The 10,879-nt window shown below is 43.2% G+C and overlaps 1 protein-coding gene across 1 annotated transcript; it reads left to right on the plus strand.

The window, feature by feature from the left end:
- The first annotated feature begins 307 nt into the window (after positions 1–307).
- LOC124169570 lies at positions 308–8,971 on the plus strand. The gene is made up of 5 exons (XM_046548211.1): positions 308–815; positions 3,379–3,567; positions 6,281–6,469; positions 7,082–7,674; positions 8,356–8,971. The coding sequence occupies exons 1-5, from the start codon at positions 308–310 to the stop codon at positions 8,824–8,826; spliced, it is 1,950 nt and encodes a 649-aa protein (XP_046404167.1). The 3' UTR covers positions 8,827–8,971.
- The last annotated feature ends 1,908 nt before the right edge of the window (positions 8,972–10,879 follow it).

The raw sequence follows: 10,879 nt of genomic DNA on the forward strand, positions 1-10,879 counted from the left end.
TGAAATTGGAGTTGATACAAAACAGCATATCTCGCCATCCATATTTTCCGCCAAGTACATCATGGAACGGATTTTAAAGAGATGTGCATCGAGCATCTCTGGAAGTGTGATGGGTCACAGCCTGGAGGAGAGGCTGGATAAGGAGTACATCGTCCACCTGGAGCACATTCAACCATATCTGATTAAAACTCCAAACGAGCTTCGCAACCAGGCTGAAAAATGGTTGATTTATCTAGTCGGAGTGACTCCCAAGACCCTGGACGAAAAGGAGAGGCGAAACATTCACCTGTCCGTTCTCCTCAATGACATGGCAACCGGAACTCTCACGGGGATACACAAGCTCACGAATCCCCCAAGGCCAGGGGAGCCAATGCCTCCGTGTTCGGAAATGAACTTCGACGACAAAGAGGAGAAATTGCTGGCCGCGGAAGACGTTGAAGAAGACCTGAGCGACGCTTTGTGCTCAGAACTCACCGAAGCGGAAGGTGATGGTGCAAATTCGGCCAAAGGAGAACGTGTTCAAGACCCTCCAGTGATACAAACTCCTGTCATCGCTAGTGAAACCTCGCCTGGTGACAAAAACCGTCTTCCAATGCCGGATGAGAAGGATAGAGAAGGACACGACAATAGGAGTGGTAACACAAACGTTAGTCCAAATGCCGAAGGTGATGGAGCAAATTTTGCCAAAAGAGAACGTGCTCATGACCATCCAGAAATTTTGGCAAAGGGAAAGGCTCACAAAAATGGGAACCTTACGGGCGATGTTGCAAATGACGGCACTTATTACGGAAACTATCAAGATCATCCATCTGAGAGTAAAATAATTGGAAGGAAAAACGACTCTGGAGTCGAGAATCATTTCTTTCATGGGAACGGTAACGGTATTAAAGCACATCACTTCTCACCAGAGCCATTTCATGACTTCGAATATTCTCTTATGCCGCCTAGGAAACAAATATTGTGCCATAACATTAAAACGGGATGCAATGACGCTTTCGGCCATGGTGAAGGTGATTCATTAAAGCCAATTTATATCCCATCAGAACCCGTCGACGCCAACAACCTTCCTCATAAGTTGGCTGAATACGATAGAAAGAAATGGGACAATAGAATGGACCGCGAGAAACCATGTCAACATACCGAAGGTGATTATATAAATAAAAACTTCATTCCATCACAAAAAACCAGAGCCTCCTACTATACTCTTGAGCCGACTCAGCGGATGGAATATAGAACCCATAGAATGGATTGCAAGAACCCTCATCTTCACAACGAACGTGCGTTTATGAACGAAAACTACGTTCCATCGCAATCACGTAGAGCCTTCCAAGATACTTATGAGCCATCTGAACAGATGAGATTCTGTACTCACGGATTGGACGCGAAGAATAATCCCTTCAAAGCTGAAAATGACTTCAGGCATCCATGCCAACATGGACCCACAGAAGAACGGGAACAACGGAAAGGTGCGATGCCTGGTGTCAGGTTTGCAACTGATCAACCACCACCAAGGCGACCCCCAGGAAATCTGGGAATCTCAGAAATGCCGTTGGAATATCTCCTGGAGCTAGTGGACCGGGCTTGGAGAGGTGAGGCAATTGAGGAAGTTGAGTTACTCCTGGAAAGTGTTTACGAGGATATGAGGGAGGAGCCAGAAAATGAATGGCTGTGGGAACAGCCCGACCCCCTAATAATAAGAGGGGCCCTACTACACAGGTTGACGGAGACAATCATCCACGAAATGGGGCGACAGGAGCATGAAGAGCTCCACCCGCAACAGACGACCCCTTCCCGCCAATACTTCGGCCAGACTTCACCTGGATACAAGTGTTCCTGCCACTCTTACTACCAAATGCATTCATCCCAAAATGTAAGTACATAATTCAAATTATATTAAAATACCTTTGACGAGGGTAAAGGGTTTGTTTCCTCTGAGTTACATACTAAATATGCACAAGAGCGGGAACCGATTTCTGTTCTTGAGGCCGATATTGAAACGGTGAAAATCTAGATGCCGCGGTGCATCTGATAGGATGTCTATGCTATTTTTCATGCTGTTTCTTTCGTTTCGGATAAACATTTATGTGAATCTCGCGAACAATAAAATCCACTCTTATGAGTCTTTCGAATGTCTTAACCTTCTTCCTATCATAGGTCATGAACAGGTATTGTTCATTTAATACATTTTCAATATTTGTTTCATTACTCCACATAAAAATAAAATACATCAAAAAAACATGTGAAACACCCCATTCAAAACTTAATTCTATAAGCACGTTAAAAGATGTAGCCAAAATAATAAGTTTGGGGGGCACGAACAGGGGGGGATTAGGGGGATTTTACTCTCCTCTGGGGAATATATGAAGACTTTTATCTCTACTCAACACATTTTATGCTATTTTGACACTTAAAATTACTCAATCAGTCGTCGGGAAGTTGTTAGGCCAAAACATATTGGTGGAGTACGAAGAGTTTAGGGGGTTCTAAGTGAACCCTTCGAAGGATACAACGCACCGAGACCGGGAACCGAGCCAGTAGCTTTTTCGCCCGTACACCCGGGGAGGGGAAGGAAGGGAAGGAAAAAGGAAAGAGGCGCCGCCGCGATGGGAGCCCGCCGACAACTCTGGGAATGATAGGTTCGGAAGGCCCGGGCCGAGGTAAAAACACCCCAACGCTATAGAAGCGAAGGGGGCCCTACTATTAGCGAAACCAAGCGTAAGCAATTAATGTTCCACTGGTCCTAGTGGATTTTCCTATGAGGAAGAAAAATCCATCGATCGAATCGCTAGATATTGGTGGAGAACAATATTTTTGTCTTACAGGTCAAAATTTATTCTACTTAAATGAATTGCCTTAGGAATGCGTGTCCCCCCGTGGCCCCCTTTCTAAGCCGTTGACCACTTTAGATATAAGCTAAACATAACCCATATCGAACGCTTCCTTCTTCATCGCAGATGACTCGTAAGGATTACGGCAATGCATGGGAAGGAGAAGAAAGATCACATCATTCCCGCACCCATTGCCGTAAACACAACATACCATCCACGGAGAAAACAAACCACTCCCAACGCAGACCTGAACATCTGGAAGGAAAAGTAGCTGATGAAACTCAGCCGCGAGGAAGACAGCGCAGAGATACAGCAGATATGGCTGCCTATCTGCAAAAGTACGAAGAAATGGATCGCGATTTGAAAATTCTCGAGAAAAAGAGGATATCTATGATAACGGCATACAATGAAGGGCTGCAGAAAATATCTAACCCAAATATTCCCCTACAAAGTGTATGGATGCCACTTCGCAGCGAACTGGATGACATCACGCGCGAGATAAATATGTTAAAATTAGAAGTATCTCAATTGGATCAATATTATGGAATAGATGTCAAAAAAGATATTCACTGTCGTCAACCTGTGATTGTACACAAACCTGTGATTGTGACACAAACTCCTGTCGTCGCTAGTGAAAGCTCGCCTGGTGACAAAAACCGTCTTCCCATGCCGGATGAGAAGGAAAGAGAAGAACACGACAATAGGAGTGGTAACACAAACGTTCGTCCAGATGCCGAAGGTGATGGAGCAAATTTAGCCAAAAGAGAACGTGTTCAAGACCATCCAGAAACTTTGGCAAAGGGAAAGGCTCACAAAAATGGGAACCTTACGAGCGATGTTGCAAATGACGGCACTTATTACGGAAACTATCAAGATCATCCATCTGAGAGTAAAATAATTGGAAGGAAAAATGACTCTGGAGTCGAGAATCATATCTTTCATGGGAACGGTAACGGTATTAAAGCACATCACTTCTCACCAGAGCCATTTCATGACTTCGAATATTCTCTTATGCCGCCTAGGAAACAAATATTGTGCCATAACATTAAAACGGGATGCAATGACGCTTTCGGCCTTGGTGAAGGTGATTCATTAAAGCCAATTTATATCCCATCAGAACCCGTCGACGCCAACAACCTTCCTCATAAGTTGGCTGAATACGATAGAAAGAAATGGGACAATGGAATGGACCGCGAGAAACCATGTCAACATACCGAAGGTGATTATATAAATAAAAACTTCATTCCATCACAAAAAACCAGAGCCTCCTACTATACTCTTGAGCCGACTCAGCGGATGGTATATAGGACCCACAGAATGGATCGCAAGAACCCTCATCTTCACAACGAAGGTGCCTTTATGAACGAAAACTACGTTCCATCGCAATCACGTAGAGCCTTCCAAGATACTTACGAGCCATCTGAGCAGATGAGATTCTGTACTCACGGATTGGACGCGAAGAATAATCCCTTCAAAGCTGAAAATGACTTCAGGCATCCATGCCAACATGGACCCACAGAAGAACGGGAACAACGGAAAGGTGCGATGCCTGGTGTCAGGTTTGCAACTGATCAACCACCACCAAGGCGACCCCCAGGAAATCTGGGAATCTCAGAAATGCCGTTGGAATATCTCCTGGAGCTAGTGGACCGGGCTTGGAGAGGTGAGGCAATTGAGGAAGTTGAGTTACTCCTGGAAAGTGTTTACGAGGATATGAGGGAGGAGCCAGAAAATGAATGGCTGTGGGAACAGCCCGACCCCCTAATAATAAGAGGGGCCCTACTACACAGGTTGACGGAGACAATCATCCACGAAATGGGGCGACAGGAGCATGAAGAGCTCCACCCGCAACAGACGACCCCTTCCCCCCAATACTTCGGCCAGACTTCACCTGGATACAAGTGTTCCTGCCACTCTTACTACCAAATGCATTCATCCCAAAATGTAAGTACATAATTCAAATTATATTAAAATACCTTTGACGAGGGTAAAGGGTTTGTTTCCTCTGAGTTACATACTAAATATGCACAAGAGCGGAATCGATTTCTGTTCTTGAGGCCGATATTGAAACGGTGAAAATCTAGATGCCGCGGTGCATCTGATAGGATGTCTATGCTATTTTTTCATGCTGTTTCTTTCGTTTCGGATAAACATTTATGTGAATCTCGCGAACAATAAAATCCACTCTTATGAGTCTTTCGAATGTCTTAACCTTCTTCCTATCATAGGTCATGAACAGGTATTGTTCATTTAATACATTTTCAATATTTGTTTCATTACTCCACATAAAAATAAAATACATCAAAAAAACATGTGAAACACCCCATTCAAAACTTAATTCTATAAGCACGTTAAAAGATGTAGCCAAAATAATAAGTTTGGGGGGCACGAACAGGGGGGGATTAGGGGGATTTTACTCTCCTCTGGGGAATATATGAAGACTTTTATCTCTACTCAACACATTTTATGCTATTTTGACACTTAAAATTACTCAATCAGTCGTCGGGAAGTTGTTAGGCCAAAACATATTGGTGGAGTACGAAGAGTTTAGGGGGTTCTAAGTGAACCCTTCGAAGGATACAACGCACCGAGACCGGGAACCGAGCCAGTAGCTTTTTCGCCCGTACACCCGGGGAGGGGAAGGAAGGGAAGGAAAAAGGAAAGAGGCGCCGCCGCGATGGGAGCCCGCCGACAACTCTGGGAATGATAGGTTCGGAAGGCCCGGGCCGAGGTAAAAACACCCCAACGCTATAGAAGCGAAGGGGGCCCTACTATTAGCGAAACCAAGCGTAAGCAATTAATGTTCCACTGGTCCTAGTGGATTTTCCTATGAGGAAGAAAAATCCATCGATCGAATCGCTAGATATTGGTGGAGAACAATATTTTTGTCTTACAGGTCAAAATTTATTCTACTTAAATGAATTGCCTTAGGAATGCGTGTCCCCCCGTGGCCCCCTTTCTAAGCCGTTGACCACTTTAGATATAAGCTAAACATAACCCATATCGAACGCTTCCTTCTTCATCGCAGATGACTCGTAAGGATTACGGCAATGCATGGGAAGGAGAAGAAAGATCACATCATTCCCGCACCCATTGCCGTAAACACAACATACCATCCACGGAGAAAACAAACCACTCCCAACGCAGACCTGAACATCTGGAAGGAAAAGTAGCTGATGAAACTCAGCCGCGAGGAAGACAGCGCAGAGATACAGCAGATATGGCTGCCTATCTGCAAAAGTACGAAGAAATGGATCGCGATTTGAAAATTCTCGAGAAAAAGAGGATATCTATGATAACGGCATACAATGAAGGGCTGCAGAAAATATCTAACCCAAATATTCCCCTACAAAGTGTATGGATGCCACTTCGCAGCGAACTGGATGACATCACGCGCGAGATAAATATGTTAAAATTAGAAGTATCTCAATTGGATCAATATTATGGAATAGATGTCAAAAAAGATATTCACTGTCGTCAACCTGTGATTGTACACAAACCTGTGATTGTGACACAAACTCCTGTCGTCGCTAGTGAAAGCTCGCCTGGTGACAAAAACCGTCTTCCCATGCCGGATGAGAAGGAAAGAGAAGAACACGACAATAGGAGTGGTAACACAAACGTTCGTCCAGATGCCGAAGGTGATGGAGCAAATTTAGCCAAAAGAGAACGTGTTCAAGACCATCCAGAAACTTTGGCAAAGGGAAAGGCTCACAAAAATGGGAACCTTACGGGCGATGTTGCAAATGACGGCACTTATTACGGAAACTATCAAGATCATCCATCTGAGAGTAAAATAATTGGAAGGAAAAACGACTCTGGAGTCGAGAATCATTTCTTTCATGGGAACGGTAACGGTATTAAAGCACATCACTTCTCACCAGAGCCATTTCATGACTTCGAATATTCTCTTATGCCGCCTAGGAAACAAATATTGTGCCATAACATTAAAACGGGATGCAATGACGCTTTCGGTCATGGTGAAGGTGATTCATTAAAGCCAATTTATATCCCATCAGAACCCGTCGACGCCAACAACCTTCCTCATAAGTTGGCTGAATACGATAGAAAGAAATGGGACAATGGAATGGACCGCGAGAAACCATGTCAACATACCGAAGGTGATTATATAAATAAAAACTTCATTCCATCACAAAAAACCAGAGCCTCCTACTATACTCTTGAGCCGACTCAGCGGATGGAATATAGGACCCACAGAATGGATCGCAAGAACCCTCATCTTCACAACGAAGGTGCCTTTATGAACGAAAACTACGTTCCATCGCAATCACGTAGAGCCTTCCAAGATACTTACGAGCCATCTGAGCAGATGATATTCTGTACTCACGGATTGGACGCGAAGAATAGTCGCTTCAAAGCTGAAAATGACTTCAGGCATCCATGCCAACATGGACCCACAGAAGAACGGGAACAACGGAAAGGTGCGATGCCTGGTGTCAGGTTTGCAACTGATCAACCACCACCAAGGCGACCCCCAGGAAATCTGGGAATCTCAGAAATGCCGTTGGAATATCTCCTGGAGCTAGTGGACCGGGCTTGGAGAGGTGAGGCAATTGAGGAAGTTGAGTTACTCCTGGAAAGTGTTTACGAGGATATGAGGGAGGAGCCAGAAAATGAATGGCTGTGGGAACAGCCCGACCCCCTAATAATAAGAGGGGCCCTACTACACAGGTTGACGGAGACAATCATCCACGAAATGGGGCGACAGGAGCATGAAGAGCTCCACCCGCAACAGACGACCCCTTCCCGCCAATACTTCGGCCAGACTTCACCTGGATACAAGTGTTCCTGCCACTCTTACTACCAAATGCATTCATCCCAAAATGTAAGTACATAATTCAAATTATATTAAAATACCTTTGACGAGGGTAAAGGGTTTGTTTCCTCTGAGTTACATACTAAATATGCACAAGAGCGGAATCGATTTCTGTTCTTGAGGCCGATATTGAAACGGTGAAAATCTAGATGCCGCGGTGGATCACGAACAATGCTCTCCACTTCTATAAGTCTTTCCCATGTCTTTACCTTGTTCTAATCATAGGCCATGAATAACTATTGTTCATTTATTAAATTCCCAATTTTTGTGAAAATGCTCCACATAAAAAGAAAATACATCACAAAAACATTGGAATGACCCCATTCAAAACTTATTTCTAAAAGCACATTAAAAGGTGTAGCCAAAATGATGAGTTCGAGGGCCACGTACAGGGAGGACCAGGGGCTTTGAACCCCCCTCTCGGGAATATATGAAGACATTTGTCTCTAGTAATCTCATTTTATGCTATTTTGACACTTAAAATTGCACATTTAATCGGTCGTCGGGAAGTTGTTTGGCTAAACCATATTGGTGGAGTAGAATAAATTTGTTTTTTACGTTAATATATTTCTGCTTAAATGAATTGTCTTAGGGAATGCGTGTCCCCCAGTGCCCCCCTTTCTACGCTGTTGACCACTTTAGATATCAGCTCAACATTATCTATAACGAACGCTTCCTTTTTCATCGCAGACGACTCGTAAGGATTACGGCAATGCATGGGAAGGAGAAGAAAGAACAAATCATTCCCGCACCCATTGCCGTAAACACAACATACCATCCATGGAGGAAACAAACCACTCCCAACGCAGAACTGAACATCTGGAAGGAAAAGTAGCCGCTGAAACTCAGCCGCGAGGAAGACAGCGGAGAGATTCAGCAGATATGGCTGCCTATCTGCAAAAGTACGAAGAAATGGATCGCGATTTGAAAATTCTCGAGAAGAAGAGGATATCTATGATAACGGCATACAATGAAGGGCTGCAGATAATATCCAACCCAAATATTCCACTCCAAAGTGTATGGTTGCCACTTCGCAGCGAACTGGATGACATCACGCGCGAGATAAATATGTTAAAATTAGAACTATCTCAATTGGATCAATATTATGGAATAGATGTCAAAAAAGATATTCACTGTCGTCAACCTGTGAGACAATATTAATAGTTTCACAGTCATCATGTAACAATAGGTGATCAAGTTCGAAATTATACTCTATGTAGAATGAAAAATTTTAGTTGCCACGATCCCTGATCAAACCATGGCATTAATAAAGTTTGTAAGAGCAGCAGGTCATTCATGATGAGCTCTACTAGCTCAAAAAATATTTCTTGAACGCTTTCATTTTCCTGATTTTTGAATTTTGTGTGTAAATGTGATTTTTCCCTGCATGGCCATATTGTTCTACATATGATGCATGTCACCAAAGGCATCGTCACAAAGTCACCATGGCATGCCAAACACCAAATTATGTTTCATTGGATGTACTTTGGAATGCATTAAAATTTGATGACGTGGTTGGATATCTAATTGTATTGCATTATAATATTTTACCCTTATTCACCCGTTGATCTCTATAGATTATATATTCCGCTGAATTTCATTATTTGTAATGACATACACTGCGCGTTATTTTTATTAATGGCCCAAAGTTCTTTGCTAATTATTTTTCAAGTTTTGAAGTATTCAATTGGTGCCACTTTAAATCTCTATCCACGCTTAATTAAGCCAGAATGACGCGACCAATATTCATGTACTTGTTCAGGGATGCCGCAATAGACGGCACATATTATGGCTCTCGGACGTAATCATTTTCAGATGCCATCATTTTTTTCCATTGAGTTTGCCATCATTGGACACTTACGTGGAATAAGCAGCAGCCAATCAAAGTACGACAACGATAAGGAAGCCTTAAATGACAGAGTGATATAGAGAATGATGGTTTACGCAATATTTCCACAAGGGGTCTGCATAGAGGAGGTTCAATGTCATTCCGTAAAAGGCTGATTTATGTTGCCACTGCGGACACATTTTAATCTGTTTTCAAAAATGTCCACGGCTCTGTGGTGTGTGTAACGCGATCCCCTTTCATCCAATATTTTGCAGTACAAAGTTTGTCATTGCGAGGAACAGCATTGAAAAATAACAAATTTGACAGATCACATCATCATGGGCGTACCCAGCGGGGGAAGGTCCAGTAGGGGGAAGCTGCCCTTCCCCCCCCCCCCCTGTAAGCAAAAGTAAATTTACCTCAAAGCTAAATTTTTTAAACAAATTTTCTTCAGGAAATCCAAGAAAAGGGGATGTTATATTAGTGCAGGGGCATGGAATTTTTACGCTTGTAAAATGTTATTTTCGGCTAAGCTAGTTGCACAACGGAACCGTGATGATTGACAATAATTATTCCCTGGGAAAATATATTCCAGGCATATTTTCACGAAGCCATCCCGTAATGACAGAAAAAAGGTTTACTGTGTTCGTTTGCGATAGTTTATTTTAGCGTAATAACCGAATATTTCACCAAATAGTTAGCATTTACTCTTAAGGGATTATCAATGTTTTGGTTAAAGGGGGCGTGGCTATCCTACCCAATTACCCCCATTCCTGCCACACTTCGCTACACGCTCGAAACCAGTGGTTCCCCCTCCAGTATATTTACCTACAACCTCCTTGACGACAACATATTTAGAGGACGACATGAGGATCCTCTTTTAATATTCGTGCTTTCCCCAGTCAAAGAAAATCATAACTGAAATGCGTGAATGCGTGAACTGAAGTACCCTGGATCGCCACCGTGTCAGGAAATGCATTTCTGCCGACGTTTCGATGTCCAACTCGGCCATCGTCCCATGGCCTATTAGCGTTAATTTTCACTCAATAGCCCTGAGGATTATGGCCGAGTCGGACATCGAAACGTCGGCAGTAATGCAGTTGCTGACACGGTGGCGATCCCGAGAACACTTCACGGAATCTATTCGCAGGGAAAGCACCAAATCATAGCTGAAATTATGACTGGATGATATTATGGACGAAGTCACACGCAGGATAAATATGATAAGATTATATCGATCTCAAATGGATAAATATTATGGATTCGATATCCAAAATATTACTCCCTCACGTCAACAAGTGAGGCAATATTATTAGTTTCGATGTTCTTATGTCGCAATAGGTGATCAAGTCCCAAATTATATTCTCTATAGTACTCCACTCAGGG

This window comes from Ischnura elegans, chromosome 12, assembly GCF_921293095.1.
Source record: "Ischnura elegans chromosome 12, ioIscEleg1.1, whole genome shotgun sequence".
In the NCBI taxonomy this organism is placed as follows: Eukaryota; Metazoa; Arthropoda; class Insecta; order Odonata; family Coenagrionidae; genus Ischnura; species Ischnura elegans.

Coding starts and splice junctions, on each gene's coding strand:
- LOC124169570 (XM_046548211.1), top strand. CDS start 308: ATGGCAACCGGAACTCTCACGGGGATACACAAGCTCACGAATCCCCCA. Junction 816..3,378: donor TCAAGATCATCCATCTGAGA/GTAAAATAATTG, acceptor ATTATGGAATAG/ATGTCAAAAAAGATATTCAC. Junction 3,568..6,280: donor CGTTCGTCCAGATGCCGAAG/GTGATGGAGCAA, acceptor ATTATGGAATAG/ATGTCAAAAAAGATATTCAC.